Here is a 19,104-nt window from a genome sequence, read left to right as displayed (position 1 = left end):
GGCTCTAAGGTCTCCCCGGTGTCTTCTCTTCATCAGGCTGAACAACCCCAACTCTCTCAGCCTGCCTTCATAGGAGAGGTGCTCCAGCCCTCGGATCATCACTAATAAATGACAAAATGAGGACAAATATACACAGAAACCCATTTTTCCCTTGCTGGAAAGCAGATTCCCCTAGAGCTGGGCTTGATTGGATACTAGCTCTTATTAAATCCTGGTATGCACTGCTGGGCTCTCTGGCTGGGGATTTGTTTGTGGGGTGGTTTGGATAAATGTGCTTTTGCAAACTGCTGGTGTTGTCTTCCCCCGCCTTGTCTCACCAGTATCATGGAGAGAAAAGTGGGGCAGAGCTCCCAGTTCACTGCTACCTGGCAGTGGGGCCGAGCATCAGCATCTCACGGTGGGTTGGGATCTCCTGCACAGATGCAATTACAAATTATGGCCCGATTATGCTGGAAACAAGTGTTGCCAGGGTTTATCTTTATATTCAAGTGGTAAGAGAAAATGCTGCTTTCCCAAAGCCAGATACTGTAGCTCAGTTTTGCAGACCTGAGAGATTCTGATGAGCCTGGGAAGATGATAACCAGCTGGCAGGGCGCTTACAGAGGGCTGAAGCAAGCACTTGTAATAGATATGGTACCATTATCGTTGTTAACAATACAAATATGCTTTTTAGTTATTACTTGGTGAGTACCCCATTGGAAACATTCATATTTAATTAGCATCGATTCTTTTTGAGTGAATTGCTCTGAAACCTGGTGTGATGGAGCCCCTGTCTCTTGTTCAGACAGCGAGTGTCACATAACCAGCCCTTCACTTCATCAGCAAAAAAAAAATTCTGTTTAGGACTGAAAATTTATGCTTCTTATATTGAAAATGGTGATGAGAATTTTTCAGACTATTGCTGGCAACTGGTTAGGTAAGGCTTAGCAGGGAGAAAATTGCAGGTGCTGTCTTTAATGACTGATTTATTCTTATTTCTTTTTAATAGAAGAGTGTGCAGGATACTGACCGGTCCTTGTATAGAGGAGGATCAGTCCGGCAGTATCTTCTCTTGAGGACTGCTATCGGGATTAGCTTTAATTCGGAAGGGATTATCCGTTTACTGTTCTGGTTAAAACGCTCCAGGATTTTGTGAGCTACTCCTAGGAGGCTCCTATTTGCTAAAAGGGTGGGGGGAAAAGCCGAGGGACCCATCTTTGCAGACTTTTTTAGGTTTGATGGGATGAAGAGAAATGAGATCTCTGGAACCTTGGCAAAAGGGTACCAGAGAAGGGGCAAACCAAGTGACTGATGCCCTGAAGCAACACATGCTCTTAAGGAACCATCTGAGTAGGATGCTGAGATTTCTGAGCTTTCAAGATTTCCCTGCATAAAGGATTTTAGTGGTCTGTACTTTGAGGAGGTGGGTACCTCGCCTACCTTCCTGGACAAGCAGGGTTTCCTCTTGTCAAATCCGTGTATCCATCTAGTTCAAAGTAGCGCAGTGCTGTGGGGTCGATACTGGCAGTGCCCATCAGTGGCTGAAGGAGAGGGAAAACATGCCTCTCCGAGGCTGTGTGTCCTCTGAGTGGAGGAGAAATACTTGTTATCCAAACCAAGATTCATAAAACTTGATCCTGTCTCCTTATAGTTACCAGGAATGGCTTTTCCATTAAGTGCTTGTGAAACCACTGGACTGTGGCCCTTGAAAGCCCAGGAGTATGTGCTGGATAAACATGGGGAATTTCAGGTCTTCAGGCAGAGCCAGAGCTGTGTCTTTCTCCCCTGTACAGGAGGTGACTGCCTGCCTTGTAGGACTCTTGCTCCAGCAAAGACCTTGATCTAGGAAGGACAGGCAATGGGGGAGGAGATGCAAGGCAAGAAGGTTTTTTTGATGGTGGATTTCAGAGGCAGGTTGGTGGAATGGAAAGCAGGACAGCAGGCAGCTAAATATGCATAGTGTTAGCATCTGCTAGGTAGGTAGGGCTTTTTGAGTTATGTCTGAAGTGCATTACTTGCTTGCCCTTCAAATTAACCAGAGGTCTGGTTAATTGCCATCTCCATTTTGGAATCGGCTCTAAAAGGAGCAGAAAAAGACAACCAGCTTCTAGAACAAAAGGCCAGTGGTGGTAGTGGTGTATGTCGTGTCTCATGGGGGTGAGCTTTCTTGCTTACCTGAGTTTAATTCAAAAGCACAACTGTAGTGTGAAAGCCAAACAGCTGCCCTGGTGCAGGGAGTGGATGGAAGTGGGATGCCTTTTTCATGGAAGTGCTCAAATGGAAGTGGGATGCGTGTTTTTCCCTTTCTGCACTTATTTCTCTGCATCAGTTGGTAAAGATGGTAGCAGGTGAGCTGCACCTGTCTACTAAATTTTCTTCAATACAAGTCAGATTTACTTTTTTGTTTGTTTAAACTAGAAAGATTTGAGCTTAAATCTTGGTATGTTTTGATCTTCAGTGGAGTAACAACTTGTAGACCCAGCAGGGACACCAAACCTTTCTACCGCAGCCACATGCTCCTACAACTAGAGAGAGAAAAACCTCCCAGCTAATTTTAAGTTTAGTATTGAGTATTTGTCTCACTGCAAAACTTGCAATGTGGAAACGCTTCCCTGTCCCTCCGATCAGCCCGGGTATCAAGCATGAGGCAACTTTTCTGCAGGGCTGTCTCCTCCTGTCCTCTGTCTCAGATCTAATATGCTCTTTTCCCAGGTGACCCTCCACGAGCTGCTGTCTGGCTTTACCAGTGTGGCCTCTACTTGCTGATAACGGGTTTGGGGAAGGCTGTGATTAGCCTTGTCATGTTCATCCCTGGTTTGACAAAGGTAAGCTCCTGAGCTGTAATTTTTCCCAGCCACGGCTGTGTGGTTTGTTTCTTGTCAGCTTTGCCTTATTAGTCGTCCCCATCATCATAGGTCTTTAATCCTTATGACTTGTTGACGTCTCTCTAATAATTAGGTGTTACTTAAGTTTGGAGAAACGTGCCTTTTGTAACAGTTTGGCTTTTGGTACATTCTCTTGCTAGTCAAAAGCTAGCGGGATACGATGTTGCTTTAATTTTCTTTTCCATCCTTGGAAGGATAAAATGGGCTGGGCTGGCAGCTGAACTACTTCAGTTCTGCCAGAGGATTTTTATATTATCTTGTCTTGTCAGTTCATTTTGGTGTTTCATGATCCCATACCTAAACTAGGGGGACTCCTGGAGGTTAATTTGGGAAGAACTATCCAAGTAGTATGTTGTCCTTCCCATCCCTGCTCCCCAGCTGCTTCTGTGTTGTAGTTCATGCAATGGTAACTGTGTTGATCATGAGTTTCTCTTTTAAAATATAAAAAATAATAACCTGTGGCACTTGTAGCCACGTACCTGGTGGTGGGTAGGTTTGATGGGTATAAAAATCAATTCTGGGAGTCAATGGGTAACTCCAGTTTTGAGGGCATTTAGACAGAGTGCCTGGTACCTCACAGGCTGATGTGACTTGACTGAAGAGTTATTTACAGCAATCTGGGAGCACTTATCTGTTCCTTGTTAAGGGCTTGTGCTTCAAACCCAGTAGCCTACTGTCCTCAGACTTGGATGTGAACATGTTGTTCAGCAGCAAGCACTGATAGATTCAGAGATGCTGCTGGATTCCTCTCCACGCTCATGGCTGGTGTCCTTATTTTCCAGCGAGGCTCCAAGAAGCCATGGAAAGTCCCACCAGTTGTTTTGATCTGTAATTACACTGAAAGACTAGCAGTACTTCTTTCTTGCTCTGTACCAAATTGTATGTTTGGCAGCTGGGCTAAAAGAATAACCCATGTCATCTTTCAAAGAGCTGGGCTAAAGCAAAGGCTGCAGAGCCCTAGCTGTAGGAGGCTGCTGGTATAAGAAGGCAAGCAGTTTGCAGCAAAGATTTCACAACAGAGCTCTTCAAATAATGCTTCTAAATGCTTTCTTTTCTGCAGCTGCAGAAGATCTTCGTGCATTACGTCTCAGATCCCCAGCTGGAACTCGTCATGGTTGTGATTGTTGTGCCTTTTATAGTCAATGTAAGTGATGCCTCTGTAAGCACTGGGTGAGGTGGTTTGGAAATCATGGTCCTCCATCAACAGGGAGCATGTACAGAAACTGGCTTGGGGCAGCCTTGAGTAATTGAAGTGGCTGGGACAGGGTGGAGGGGAGTGGAAACAAATATATTTATGGCCACAAATGCACAAATCTGTCGCTACTGTGCTGCCATGGTTGTAATTCCCACTCCCTTGTCCAAGCTGCTGGGTGGCTGACTCTTTCACTCTTTGAGGAAAGCTGGGCCTCGTTAGCTGAGGGCTGCATCTCAGCAGCAAGTTACAGGCATGGGGATGCCCCAAAGATCTTTATGTTCCTATAGGATGGTTTGTCAGTGGTGACCTCTGGCAATTTGTCAGTCTAGCCACTTGGCCAGACTTCAAATTGCATTACAGCAAGGTGAGGTGTTCAGGTTACCCAAAACTACTGTTCTCCTCCAAAAAAGTTTAGCAAAACCTCTTGAAAGCTCAGCTTTTTTCCTGGTGCCCCTGATTCTGGGTAAACCTTGACCTGCTGCTCAGTTCCTGCTAAGATGGGAAGTGAGAACAAGGTGTTACTATTCAGATGCCCCCTGGACAAGGAGAGAGTTGGACTCTTTTCAACTCATACCATGAGCATTGCAGTGGATGCAGTGTTGGCAAAGTTGAGGTTACCAGCCTCTCTGCCACCTCGGACTGCTTTTTTTTTTATTTGAAAGCAAACTCTGGTCTCAAAGTCTGACTGGGGACTGGTGCAGACAGAGCAGATGAATGTTGCATGGAGCTTGGTTCGATAGTTATTTTCTGGTGGAAATTTAAAGTCATAGAACTGTCTAGGTTGGAAAGGACCTTTTAAGATCACTGAGTCCAACTGTTAATCACAGAATCACAGAATCACAGAGGTTGGAAGGGACCTTTTAAGATCATCTAGTCCAACCAATGAAAAAAAAAAAAAAAAAAAAAACAAAAACAAAAACCACCACACACGCAACCCACACACACACCACCACACCACCCAACACTAATCCATATTCCCAAGCACTATGTCAACTCCTCTCTTGAATACCTCCAGGGATGGTGCCTCAACCACCTCCCTGGGCAGCCCATTCCAAATGTAGTACTGTTAATGTAGTACTGTGAAAACTCACCACTAAACCATGTCCCTCAGCACCATGTCTACCTGTCTTTTAAATATATCCAGGGATGGTGACTCAACCACTTTCCTGGGCAGCCTGTTCCAATGATTGATAACCCTCAGCCTATCTCAGTCTCTTTACTCTTGGTTTTCAACAACTATGGAATCAACAGGGTTTATATGAGAAGGGACCTCAGGAGTTCAACTCATCCAACCTCCATGGATACACCTGATGCAGGGTTAATTTGAATATTAAATAAGGTTGACCAAGGCTGCCTATCTGGGGAAACCAGAAGGAGGAAAAAGTAGCTGTGATTGAGTGACTTTAGTCTCCGCAATCTATTAATGCAATTTCTTTCTCCCCAAGGCCATTATGTTCTGGGTTGTGGACAGCTTGATCATGAGGAAATACAAGCAGAAGGACACCCTGGACATCAATGGATCTACAGAAACTTCTCAGGCTAGGTGGACTGAGGATTCTCAGGTAAGACCAAGGGGATGTCCTGTGTTTGAGACCGAACTGCGAGCTTGTGGTGTGGTTGATGGGCTTTACCACAACTGTGCAACATGCTGTCACGTTGCCTAATCCTCTTTGTAAATGTGGGGGATGAGCCTGCGAAGCCAAACAAACTTTTCATGCATGCAGCTGAGGTCAACAGAGGGGTGTTTTCTGGGAGGGTCTCACCCTCTCTGACGATGAAGAATGTCATAGACTATGTTGAAATATTGCCCTAAATGATGACAGTATCTGGTGGGGTATGAGCTAGCTTTTGCACTAACCAGTGTGGCCTTGTTGGAGTGGCAGCCTGAAGTTGGTGGGTACCTCTGCACTGTCTCTCTCAAATTTCCCATTTTTAATTGTAATTAATCTTGGCTTAGAAGAGCTTGCTTTCATCGCTCTAATTGGAAGCCTCCTTTTTAGAGGACAAGGCCTAGCAAGGGATCCTATTTTTTGTCAGTGTTTGGTGTTTTTTCAGCCAGATGATGGTTCCTTAGCTGTAGGAAGCTGTATTTTGTGCAGTGTGAACTCGACACTTAGAAGTTATTGGGGGGCACGAAATGGTCCAGTCCCGACAGACTTTGTTCTTATTAATGACACATGGTTCAATGGGCAGGTGGTGTCTGTGCTTCTCATCGGCTTTTGGGCAGAGGCCAACCTGAGTCACTGGGTTGAATTTCCTTCCTTCCCCGGGCACCCAGACCCTGTTTCAAAGCGTTCTCTGAACGACTGCTGATATCCCATAGTTTGCTGGTGAGACTCGCCGAGATAAGAGCTTCTGGTGGTGGCAGGCTGGCTCCTGGAGTAGCTTCTGCTGAGGAATTAAGGATGAACAGAAATAGCTCTTGCTCTCTGAAAGCTCTTTTATAAAGAGTAACTCCTCTCTTGTGCTGATGGGTGGGATGGCCAATTACTAGTGACACTGCAACGCACGTGGAGGTGACAGTGTTTAACAGTGTGCTTGGCAGTCTGCACAGCAGCCGTGGCCTCCACAGCTCAAGGATGCAGTGGGGAAGTGGCTGCCGCTTGTGGGGACGCGGTGTCAGAGGAATCCTGCCTCTGGCAGGAAGGCCAGGCAGATGTGAGCAGCTGTTGAGACAAGTGAGTCATTCCTGGCCCTGCCTCCAGATAAACAGTTGTAGCTTGGCGGGGTCACCAGAAACATGTGAATGTTGTGCCCCAGGGAGTTTTCTGAGCAGTGTGTGTGGTGAGGGCATTCTTGAGAAGTCTTTATTGTTTTGGAGAGAGGAGGGAAGAGATGCCTAAGCTGGGCAGTACCAGTATGCCTTGGTGGTTATGCATTGAAGCTGAGAACTTATACCTAGTACGTGCAGGTGGATTGACTCTGGGCATGAACTTGCCCCTGAGTACGGCACAGTCCTGGTTTCTTGGTGGTGACTGATGCTCGAGAGTGGTACTTCCTCAGAAGAGCTAGATTGGAGGTCTGCTTCAAAAGGTAAAGCTGGTGGTGAAGATCTGCCTTACTGACTGGATGTGCTGGTGTGTTCCTGAAGGTTTAAGATCAGTTAAAATTACACCAGCTCAGAAGCAAGAGTGAGGAAGCAACATCTCTAGTTGAGACACCAACCTCCTTCCCAGCCTTCTAAACCTGAACTTGCAGCATCCAATCCCATAGATGGTGGTGGCTGTGGATACACAGATGGCAGTGTAGTTACTGGTCCCCCATGGAAATGGAGCTGGCCCTCTGCCTTACTCCTCATTTTTCTCGGACAAATTTCTGCTGAGACCTTCAGTGTGCAGGTCATCCATCCATCTTGAAACCCTCTGAGCCACCACTGCAGTGGAGGTCCCAAGGGGACTGATTTGTACCTGGAGCAGTCTGTGGAGACTGAGCAGGAAGGAGGCAGACATGTTCCAGTGCCTCTGGCCCAACAAATAATTTGGGCAGAGAAAGAAGATAACGAGGATGTAGAGAAATGGGTGACCTGCTTTTCCAATTCTGCTTCTTGGCACTGGGCCTCAATCAACTAATGGGATTGACACGTAGGCTTCTGCTTCATGTGTCAACTTCTTAGGCTATAAATTAAAGATCATGTTGGTTGGCTGGGCCCTACAGCTGCATTGGCTGGAATTTAGGCTCAAAAAGAGAAAATGAGGATCTTCTGGGCTGGTTGCTGCTAATAACCTGTTCAAGTGGGGGAATTTCTTCCTTCCCCACTGCCCAGCGGAGGAGGAAGGAGGGGGGCTGAGAAGCATCTGTACAGGGCAGAGCTGGCTGAGGCTAATGTGTCCCGCCGTTTATCAGGGTTCATCAGGGCTGTCTGGCAGCAGGCGCCAACAGCTCCCCATCGTGCTGCCTTCTTGAATTTCAACCCTCTGCCTATCTTGCCAGTAGAGAGTATTTTCCCAAACACGAACTGCTAGTTCAAGTGAAAGGAGGGAGAGAGAGGAAGGAGAACGGAAAGAGGTGGCTGAAGTTAACCTGTTCATAACCCAAACTCCCTATTTTCTGTAGGGACAGCAGGAAAACTCAGCTCTGTCTTAGGCTTGGTAGACCAGCTGGGTGGCAAGAAGAAACCCAGCAACCAGGAATCTTGCCACCCATGTCACTCACTGACTCTGTGGCTGCAGTGTAGACCAAAGAGCTGGCACCCTCTTGTGGATTTTAAGGTTCTCCTGGTGAGCCACAGATGTGACCGTGGGCTCTTGCTTATAATCATAGAATTATCTAGGTTGGAAAAGACCCTTGGGATCATCGAGTCCAACCATCTACCCTACTCTACGAAGTTCTTCCCTACACCATATCCCCCAACACCACATCTAAGCAACTCATAAAGAACTCAGCCTTTGCTCCATTTATACTGAAACCCTGAAAGGGACAAACTCACTCTTGTGGCTGGAAGAATTTCACCGTTCCTTCCAAGTCAGCCTTAAAGCTTTCTGTTGTTTCAGACTTGTGCCCTGCCTTGGTCTTCACACAGTGGGGTTTTTTTGCCCTCTCGTGGTATGCAAAGAGATCTCTGAGTGCCAGTTTGAGTCCAGTGCTCTCCAGGCTGGGGAAATGCATTCATCTCCATGGCCTCTATTTCTGCTTTTCATGTGTCCTGTCCTTGACCCGAGTTTCTTTTCCTTTGCCCTTGCGAGTGTCAATAAACTTTAGATCTTATCAGGGATTTCTTTGAGTTGCTTTCCTGAGTGGAGGAAACAGTTTTAATAATATTTTATTTGATCCTTTTTTTGAACTTGTTTCTCTTTTTTTGCCCAAGGGTGGTTGTGTGAGTTTCTGCTCCTTTTCTGGAGGCTTACATTTCCAGAGATGAGCCTTAAAGCAAAACTTGGTTTAACAACAGTGGTAGATGTGAGAACCATTAGAGTGAAACCAGAGGCTAGTTTAAGGTTGGGATGTAGGCACCTGCCTTTGGTCAGCATGGACTTCACGACCTATGCCAATTCCCTTCATAGGAGCTGTGACTTTTGGCAAATCCCTAGGCTGAAGATGCTGATGAATGCCAGCACCTATGTTGCTTGCTTCTAAGTACTGAAGAATACTTCAAGAGCGAGTTTGATTTGCTCATTCCTTAACTGAGCTGAATTTTAAATAGCTCAAGGTGAACCGAGGTGCCTGGTCCTTACGGGAAAACTAAACTAAATTAAGATGGGCATAAAGGTGCCTCTGGAAGAAGGTTCTCTTACCCTAGTGACTCACGGGAACCTATGGAAGCTCAGATGCAGGAGGATGGTGGGATGGTCCCTACCTCTAGACCAGGCTGGTGGAGCTTTAGGCAAACGGGTTTCCATGGCTAGCAGGGAAATGTCCCCATTTCTTTGTTTGACAACCTGTGTCATAGTTCTCATCTGCCACTGAGGTGGCTTAGTTATCTAAGGGGACGTCTTGGGGATCTTATCAATGCTTACAAATACTTAAAGGGTGGATTACAAATACTTAAGGAGGATGGGGCCAGTCTGTTTTTTGAGTGGTACCCAGTGACAGGACAAGAGGCAACAGGCACAAACTTGAACACAGGAAGTTCCATCTAAACATGAGGAACTTCTTTACTTGGAGGGTGGCAGAGCCCCGGAACAGGCTGCTCAGAGTTGGTGGAGTCTCCATCTCTGGAGATATTCCAAACCCACCTGGATGCGTTCCTGTGCAACCTGCTCTGGGTGACCCTGCTTTGGCAGGGGGGTTGGACTAGATGATCTCCAGAGATCCCTTCCAACTGTGGTGATTCTGTGGTTCAACGGATCTGCTTAGATGGAGTACCAAACCAGTTAGGCAGCCTCTTTCCCCGGACAGGAGAGGTTAGCAGGGCACATGGGCAGCCGTGTTTCGGTAGCATGACTCATGTTGTTTTGCAAGCTGCTGGCCTCCTGGTGTTGGGAGGAATGCATGAAGTATTTGAGGACCGCTGAGTGAGACAGTAGCACATTGTCCTGGGACTGGGAAACTGTGGTCCGTCCCCAGCTGTGTCACTGACCTGCTGTGATCCTGACCTGGATGCATCTGCAGGGGAAGTGCTTTGTCTAAGTTGTGCTGAAAACTCTCAAACTGGAGTTTGGCTCGAAAACCGTATCTGTGGGAGGGTATGTCCCATGACTGTCACAGCGATGAGGTGCCATCTTGTGATGGAGCTCCCCAGGGAATTGTGGAAAGGTTGCTGGGGGCCTGTTGGCTCGAGCAGCTCTGTGTGAGCTGTACGGTGGGCAGGTAGCAGCCTGAATGGGTCTGGATGATCAAAATTCAGTGCCTGCTCTGTCATCCACGCTTGGCTGCAAGGAGATGTGAGTTTTCAGCTGAAACCCACCGAAATTACCAGCTCATTAGGCCCTAAAACTGGCCTGTTGCAGCCTGTCAGAGCTCAGTGAGTTCATAGTGCTGTGTGACTAATCACCCACCCATTTTTTCATGGTTCAACAGCATCACAATATTAATATGATAAACAGAGGAAATCTTCACTTGGAAGAGATGGAAACTTTCCAGTGCGTGTCTTGAACCAAAAAAAAATTCCTTGAGACCAATGGGGGGGGACGGGGAGCAAGAGAGCTTAATCTGATGTACTGCTATCCTTGGAGTGTTTGACGTGCTGCTGTGAAGATAAAAAAAAAAACATCAGGTTGGAGGGGCTGGTGCGTGAGGGTGGGAAGGAAATCTTCCCCCAGGGCTCTTCTGCTCCTTTGAAGTCATTGACTCATTGGAGTTTGTTTTTCCTGTTTGGTCGTTTTGTTGCTGTGGTGACTGGCCCCATGGTGCTGCTGAAGTGCTAAGAAGTGGAGGGCATGTTAATTCACCACTGTGCACGGAGGTCGCCACTGATAAGACTAGTTTTCCCAATGCTCCTGGTTTTACTTCTCTTTTTAGTCTAGAGAAGAGAAGACTGAGGGGGGATCTGATCAATGCTTATAAATACTTAAAGGGTGGGTGTCAAGAGGATGGGGCTGGTCTTTTTTCAGTGGTGCCCAGTGACAGGACTAGAGGAAACGGGCACAAACTTGAATATAAGAAGTTCCACCTAAACATGAGGAGGAACTCCTTTTCTGTGAGGGTGGCAGAGCACTGGAATAGGCTGCCCAGGGAGGTGGTGGAGTCCCCTTCTCTGGAGACATTCAAAACCTGCCTGGACACGTTCCTGTGCAACCTGCTCTAGGACAGGGGGTTGGACTAGATGATCTCCAGAGGTCCCCTCCAACCTGTAGCAGTTCTGTGGCGGTTCGCAACGACCCTTGAGTTGTGCCTTTGAGCTGGAAAGCTGTTGCTGTTGGTCACACAGAAGGAAGCTTCATAGTGCATTGGTTCAGTCTTTGGAGGAAAGTGGGGTCAGATGGGGCTGAGGCTTGGGTGGGAGGTCTATACTGCTTGGCTGGAGGAAGCTCCTGCCCTTTGTCCCTGCATCAGCCATGAACTAATGATGCTGTTTGGGTTCTCTGAGCAAGTGGAGGAGGGGGAAAGAGCTGTTGGTGTTGCTCATCTAGAGAAATAAAACTGGAGGCCCTTGACTGTGCTGTTAGGCCCCCCTGTAGAGTTGGGTGCTGAGGTGCCAGGGACCTGGCCAGGCTTCTGATGTGGATGACTAGTGTTTACCAGAAATCCCATGGTTCGACTGAGCTCCCGAGTACTGCTGGGCATGACACAAGCTGTAGCACAAGGGTCAACTGCACTTCAGCTGTCCTTAGAGGTTAGCTGCTGTCAGGGGTTATGACAGTAGGGCTTTTCTTGCCCAAAGCTGGGTTTTTTGAGGTAGGATGGGGTTCAGCAAACAATCTGTCAAGACATGAATATTACCCATGCAAACTGCTCGTGCCTCCAGCCTGCTGGTTGGCATTGGGTTTCAGCTCTTCTGAGGTCAGTGCGGCCATAGCCTGAGTAAAATCTGGCCTTTTTCCTCTTCCAGATGATGTGGCTGGAGGATGTCCCACGCGTGGCTCTGTCTGCATCGTGCAAACGCTCCGGGCCAGTGGCAGCCAGTTAGCTCAAAAGAGCCTGTTGGTAGCTTCGAGTCTGAAGTTAGCTACTGAGAGAGTAGGTGTCTCTGGAGGCAATGGGCAGCCTTTTGATCGTGGAGCAAAGCTGTGGGCTTTCTTACCTGGAGAGGTACCAGTGAGAGGGCTCAGTGCTCTGTTTTGGCTCCCACAATTGAGGCTGAGCCAGGAGCTGCTGTGCCAGGGAGGAATAAGATGCTACCAGGCTAGGACACCACTCCTGAGCTTCCTGGCCATGGTTGAAGCTGCCTCTGTACCTCTGCTTGCTCTCCTGGCTGAGCTCTGGAGATAAGCAGCTGGGGGCCTGGGAAAAGGTCTACATTTGGTGCAGCTGTTTGCAAAATATGTGGCCTAATTTTTGTACATCTCCACTGAGGCTGCATGCCTGATCGTGCATGTCTATGTCTGAGTCCTGTCCCATGGTGAACAGAGCTTTTAGCTGCCTGTTTGGTTCTTGAGGGGAGGGGTGGGATGGTGGGACACCAGATCATCACAGCATCTGTGCCCAAACCTGTCTGGCTGTTGTTGGAGAGGTGGTCAAGTTGACCTTGAGACCTTTCCCATCTGCTGGAGAGGATTAGATCTTGGAGCAGACCCCTGCAGGGGTGCTTGTCCCCTTCAGCAAGCAGTATCAAGAAGAGCTGAGAACTTTCACTCCATCACCGTCTGTCTGTTTTCCTTTCTAGCCATTACTGTCTCCAGACATGGATTTTGATCAGTCTGAAAGTGACCAGGATATTTCAGGACTCCAGGGAAGGAACCAGAAGATGAAGCAGCCCAGATATCAAGTGGTCATCTGACAGCACCGAGACAAAGGAGGTGGAGGAAGGGAAGCAGCACCGTGTTCCTCGAGCTGGACGAGGAAGGGCAGGATGGGGAATGCTAGCTGATCCCTATGGATCTGCAGAGATCCTTTTGCCGGCCTAGTCTTCTGCAGTTGTCTCTTTGGGGTGGTGGTTGGGCATCCTGTACAGGCTTGAGTAGCATCTGCCTGACCCTGACCTGTACACGTGCAGGCACGGTGAGGTTAGGGGTAGGGGTATGTCCTTCTCCTGGTTGGCCCACCCCCTGGGTGTTACATTATTTCAGGGCTAGAGACTGTAATCAAAAGATTGTCTGCTTTTTTTTTTTTTTATAGGGAGGAGAAAAAATAGATCTATTCTGTACTAGCTGAAATGTGATAGTTTTATATGCACAATAGTTTTATATGCACAATAGTCCAAAGAATTGGTTCGCGATATCTATTTAAATGTCTTGAAATGGGAAGCTTGTGTCAGTGGATCTGATGCTTTTTACTGTTTTATAAGGAATGCAATAAATATTTGACCTAAAACTGCTTCATAATTGGAATGTTTCCACGTGCTTAATGTTTTGCAAGACCCAAATGTTGTGAAGGGCATCTGTTTGAAATCTTTCCTGACCAGTTCCTCGCAGGGCAGGCTGCCTTTCTGTAGCTGGGCTATCCCGGTAAGCCTGCAGAAGAAGAACTGAGCCACGGTGCTCGGTATGAGCCACTTCATGATGCTGTAGCATCAGCCTGTGACCACTCTGGACCAGAACAGATTCAGAGATGGGTCCCAGTTGCCACCTTACAAGTGAGTGGTTTACCAGGAACTAGAAGTTGACTGTTTTCACCTAGTTTATTTTAAACATATAAAATCTCTGCAGGACCCCATTCAAAAACTAGATCTGAAGAGTCAACTGAAGCCCCATTAACTAGCCCTGATGTTCTGGTTGTAAGGGAATAGCCTCAGGTGGGACTGCTGTAGCAGAAGACCCCTGGGTCATCCCAGATCCTGGCTCCAGATGTGAAGTGCAGGGCTTTTCCCTTCCTCCCTTGTTAACATACAGTATTCATCTATAAACACACAAAAATGCAAACCCCTTCGCAGCTCTCGTGCGGAGGGAGAGAGAACACGGAGCAGCTGCGTAGTGTGGTCCCAGACTGGGTGCAGACACACAGCTGTGGTGTCCAAATGGTGGATCGTCCTCAGAGCAGGGCCTGATCCAGGGTCCACTGAACCGAAAGACCCGGGTGAAGCATAGACAGGTCCAAGACGGTCCCCAGAAGTGTTGGGTGGGAAAATAAAAGATAATTCCTTCCATCCCTTGTGTTTTCTTGGGTAAAATTCGCCTTATTTGGGAGTAGAAAATAAAGGATTTGGATTTTTTGAACTTGGATGGCTTTTGACTTTTAAAGCTGAGCTGAGACCGTGTGAAGATGTTCGGGTTTTATGGGGTTTTCTGAGTTTGTGCTTTTTTTCCTGAACTTCAAAGTAGTTTAGAAGCAGTAGATGGGACTCAGACTTGCATGGCCCTTGGTGGACTAAGATGTGCCTGGCTACCCTCGCAGCTGTGCAGCCGTGTACCGCATCTCTGGAAATTAAGCCCCTTTTTGTTTCTTCCTTACTTAATGAGGGGTGAAAATCCTACTTGTGCTGGCATGTCAAATGGCTTTTGGAACACATGGCACACAGCTCTCCAAAGAGATCGCTTCTATTGCGCAGTGAAATCAGTTTCACAATGCAACTTTTGCTTGTCTGGCAAGAGTTCTGCGCTGGAGTAACTCCTGGGCTGTTTCAGGTCTTGACTGAAAATAGATTTAAAACAGCTGCCCTGTTAGAAATTTGCTCCCCGTTTTGAGGCGTACTGGTATTTTGGGTTTTGTTCTTGCTACAGGGCTGAGTAGAGCAACGCTGCAGTGTGTGAAGGGTGCACACTCAGCCACAGCAAAGTCCTTGCCCTAAATTAGAAGGCGAGTGGTGTGGTCTTCATCTTAGCCCTTAGTTGAGGTGGGTTGAGAAGGCTCGGAGCAGGTAATAGCAGGGCAAGTATGATGTGAAGTTGTCCCTCTCGAGCATTGCATAGCCAGTGCTGTTTCAGCAACCCTAAATTCAGGAGCCCTGTTCCCTTGTCTAAAATGATGTGCAATTGTTTCCTTTTCACTCCAAAGTGATTGCTCAGCCCTCATTCCTCAGCCATCTGAGCAGCTTCCAATCTTTAACCGTAGCACTGCAAAACTAAGTGCTCTGTGATGTCCTTGGAGATGAGAACACATGTGTACCTGTACGTGCGCTGCTTGGGAGCTCTTTGTGCTACAGCACAGGAAGGATATGGACCTCTTGGAGTAGCTCCAGAGGAGGCCACAAAGATGATGAGAGGGCTGGAGCACCTCTGCTGTGAGGACATGCTGAGCGAGTTGGGGTTGTTCAGCCTGGAGGAGAGAAGGCTCCAGGGAGACCTTAGAGCCCCTCCCAGTGCCTAAAAGGGCTACAGGAGAGATGGGGAGGGACTTTCTATCAGGGAGTGGAGCAATAGGATGAGGGATAATGTTTTTAAACTGGAAGAGGGGAGACTTAGATTGGGTATTAGGAAGAAATTATTTCCTGTGAGGGTGGCGAGACACTGGAACAGGTTGCCCAGAGAAGCTGTGGATGCCCCATCCCTGGAAGTGTTCAAGGCCAGGCTGGATGGGGCCTTGAGCAACCTGGTCTAGCGGGAGATGTCCCTGCCCATCACAGGGGGTTGGAACTAAATGATTTTCAGGGTCCCTTCCAACCCAAACGATTCTATGACTGTGAGGACCAAGCCTGGACACATTCTCCTTCTGAGAGAGGGAGGTGTTGCAATGCCCCCTTTATAGGTGGGGAAAACTCAACTTTATGATCTGTGACGTGCCTTTGCTCTTACTGCTCTTGAGCAGCAGAAACACAAGCTCAGATTTCCCATGTCCTATGGTACTGTATTTGAAGGCTGGACTGGTCTTCTCTATGTGGTTAAATTCTCTGTTTAATGTGGGAGTAGACCCCTAGGGCCTGTTCACATCACACACTTCTTGCTTCCTACCAAGTGTATCGAGGCTGAAGACCTCAAGACCTTTTCATTTTCTGCTGAAATTACTTTGGTTCCCAACCTATTGTTATCTCCTGAGTGGTTTTCCTTCAGCCATCTAGTAATATGAGCTTGTCCAGTAGCATAAAACATACATAACCTTAGCTTTAAAACTTGTTTTGTCTTCCCCAAATGAAAGCTTCACTGCAGCGTTCACCGTAAAATATTTATTGTGAAATGGATAACTGAAGCCTTAACGAGAACTTGAGTATATTGCTTCAGGTGCTTCACGTGGCTGAGAGGATGGACTTGATCATTGCTCTTTTCAGGCCCTGAAAGAAATATGTTTCCTTGGCTGGAGGAGGAGGAAGAGGAGTAATAATGCACCTGAAGCATTAGCAATATGGGGGTGTGTGCATATATATATATATATACATATCTATATAAGGGAGAGATGAGACGAGAGGAGAGCCTAAGCCAATCACTCCCCTTTGTGATACATTTGAACGGCAAAATGTGGGAGGAGAGTGAAGACTTCAAAGAAATCTCCTTTTCGGTAAGGACAGTATGAAGAAGACACTGCCGAACCCTGGACTGTCCAAAAGTTCACTGCCACTATCCTCTTCACCCTGTGCTAGTGAAACGGGAGGTTATTTGGAAATGGGCTGGATGACCTTCCCACTGTCTTCATGGGTGGAGAAGTCAACTTCACAGATACTTTTTCTCATCTCATTTCTGGTCCATGAGCATGCTGCAGAGCATTAACCCCCTTGGGTTATTTCATGCTCAGGACTGTGCTGAAGGTCTTGCCTTCAGTTCTTCCTCGCAGGACAGCATTTCTTAAGATAGCTGGGCCCAAAGCAGTAGTTTTTTTCTTTATGTTTTGCTCCAAAGTGTGAGCCTTGGCATGAGTTTTGCACTAACTGAGCTCTCTGTAAGGATCTTCCACAGTGCAATTAAATTTAGCTGGTTGCTTTGGGCTGTTTCCCCTCTTCTCCACAACACATGGTGTGAACAAGCAACCATGCTTCCTACCTGCTCTGCTGCCACAGGACTAACTGGATGATCAAGAAACTGGAAAATCTCCCCGTCCTGCCCCCCACCGCCCCCCCCACCAGAAGCTGGAGCTCCGACAGCAACAATATGATTTAATTGTTAAATATGCAAAAAAATCAGTCAAGATTGAACCTATTTCTGTAGGTTTCTGGCAACTCTGTTTTCTCTGAACACATGGATATCATTTAGCTCCTGGAGATGCTTCCACGTCCTCCCTCCTTCCTTTCACTTCTGGAAAGACAGAGTATACATGAGCTCACTTTGGCCTTGCCATGTAAATGTGTTTGTGGTTGTCAAAGTCCTCTTTGGCCAAGTTCTCTACTAAGCAAACTCCCCCATGGCTGATCTATAGCATTATTCAGTGATGTCTCACTTTATTAAAATAGACCACAGCCTTTGGGTTTGGAGGTTTCTTTGCAGAGCAGCACCACCTGCAGTGGGGGTGGCTGGCGAACCCTTCTGTAACCTCCTGCTGCCAAATTCCTGCTGCGTACAAATTCCTGCAGCGTAAGGAAGGCGATGGAGCCAGGGGAAATTGGGATGAAAAATTTTTGACAATTTGGAGTAAATAAAGACTCCCTCACCATTAGAAAAGCAGCTAGAAATGTCTAGTCTGCTTTGTAGGTTCATAAAGTCTCGCAGGTGCTAGGTCATCATCCTTCAGAGAATTTAAATCTCTGCTAAGCAGAAGTGATGCTCTGCCCAAGGAGGTGGCAGGTCTGGTGGAAGCTCCCGGCGGAACTTTTTTTCTCTCTGAGGGTCAAGACTCAAGAAATCACTAAACCTGCGATGTTATTTAAATGAGATGCTTCATGGACTGGGAGCCTGCTGCTGCTGAAGGCTGGAGATGCTTTTTAAGCGTGCAGCCTGTGTACCGAGACAGCAATAAACCACGTGAAGGTTTTCACCACTGTTTTAAGGGTCCATAGTAGTTCAGGGAACCTCATGCTCAGACCTCAGACCCTCACCCAGACCCCATCCCAATAATCAAGAAAGCAATACCTTCTTGCCACCCGTTGATTTAAGGTTTTGATTTCTTTGTTGCCTCTTTGATGCTAATGGGTCACTGCAGATTAATATCCACCCACCTCTCCTCTCGCTCTCTTCTTTCCTCAGGGACCATGGTTGGAGCAAGTGCTCCAAATCACTTCTTTATGAAGTGCATCACCCAAGGTGGTCTCTCTAGATAGGAACTGTGCTGTATGACCTGGGCTTCTCACTGGGTGACTCACCAGCCCCTGGGGGTATTGCACAGATCCCTGCGTGGGTTTATTTTGTGGCCAGTTCGATATGAGTGCTGGATCATTTGTCCCTCCCTTCCCACTGGGAGAGCACTGATCACGCTTTCAAGCATGTCCTCAACTCTTCCCCTCCCCAACCTCCTTGTCTTCAGGAATTTGATCAACAATGTTCATCTAGCATGAGAGAGAGACAGCTGATTTCCAAGGGCAAAATGCCTTGGTTTCTTTGGCACCAAAAAGTAAAGAAATATTCATAATTTGCCTAGCTCTAGAGGCTTCAAAAGGGAACCGCTGTCACACATGCTGCTGCAATGCATTGCTACGATCGGTCTTAAAGGCTGTTCATCGTCCCAAAGCTGGTCCCTGTGTCGAAAGGATGAGAGGCCAAATAGTCTTTGTAGCTCCCATCGATCAGTTTGTCCGCATTGTTTTTGGCAAACCAGCAGTCGACTTCCTGCTGGCCGTTGTAGATCCTCCGCTGCTTCCACATAACAGGAACGAGCCGTCCCTTCACTTTCAGGGTATTCGTGGGGTTTGGCTTTAACGCTTGAGTTTGATTCTGCCCAACCTGCTGACGACTTGCATTTAGAGATTCCTGAAGAAGTTTTACTTCATGGTTCAAGAACTGACCTGCAAGGCAAGATAAAATAGATTCCATGACTGGCTGTTTTGTGCCCGTTTATAAATAAGTTGTTGAGGTTTGTTTTTTTTTAATAGGCTATTTTTTGAGGATTCTTAGCGTATGGAGTTTTAAAGGGCTTCTCTGTAATAGCAGGACGAATCTAGGTCCTGTAATTCTTTTCTAAATCTCACAAACATAGAGACAGAGATTAGAATAAAACCCAATTTCTTTTCTCACTCGTCAAGATACACTGGCTGAGCTAAAGAGCTTTTTGGCCTGC

At 47.2% G+C, this 19,104-nt stretch overlaps 2 protein-coding genes across 3 annotated transcripts in view; one reads left to right on the top strand and one right to left on the bottom strand.

Moving 5' to 3' along the window:
* LOC141478752 (store-operated calcium entry regulator STIMATE-like) overlaps positions 1–12,874 on the top strand; it is a 38,571-nt gene extending 25,697 nt beyond the window's left edge. The window contains 7 exon segments of the mRNA XM_074167741.1: positions 2,692–2,804; positions 3,925–4,008; positions 5,505–5,621; positions 11,987–12,060; positions 12,062–12,106; positions 12,108–12,192; positions 12,761–12,874. Coding sequence (XP_074023842.1) covers positions 2,692–2,804; positions 3,925–4,008; positions 5,505–5,621; positions 11,987–12,060; positions 12,062–12,106; positions 12,108–12,192; positions 12,761–12,874 — 632 coding nt within the window.
* Positions 12,875–16,119: 3,245 nt separating this feature from the next.
* ITIH5 (inter-alpha-trypsin inhibitor heavy chain 5) overlaps positions 16,120–19,104 on the bottom strand; it is a 53,880-nt gene continuing 50,895 nt past the window's right edge. For both annotated transcript variants that reach the window (XM_074168174.1, XM_074168173.1), the window contains one exon: positions 16,120–18,832. In XM_074168174.1, the coding sequence (XP_074024275.1) occupies positions 18,534–18,832 (299 nt within the window). In that variant the 3' untranslated portion in view covers positions 16,120–18,533. The remainder of the gene's footprint in view (positions 18,833–19,104) is intronic.

Source organism: Numenius arquata, chromosome 2 (assembly GCF_964106895.1).
Source record: "Numenius arquata chromosome 2, bNumArq3.hap1.1, whole genome shotgun sequence".
Lineage (NCBI taxonomy): Eukaryota > Metazoa > Chordata > Aves > Charadriiformes > Scolopacidae > Numenius > Numenius arquata.
The sequence above is the reverse complement of the archived record's forward strand: the minus strand, read 5'-3'. Positions and strand labels throughout refer to the sequence as shown.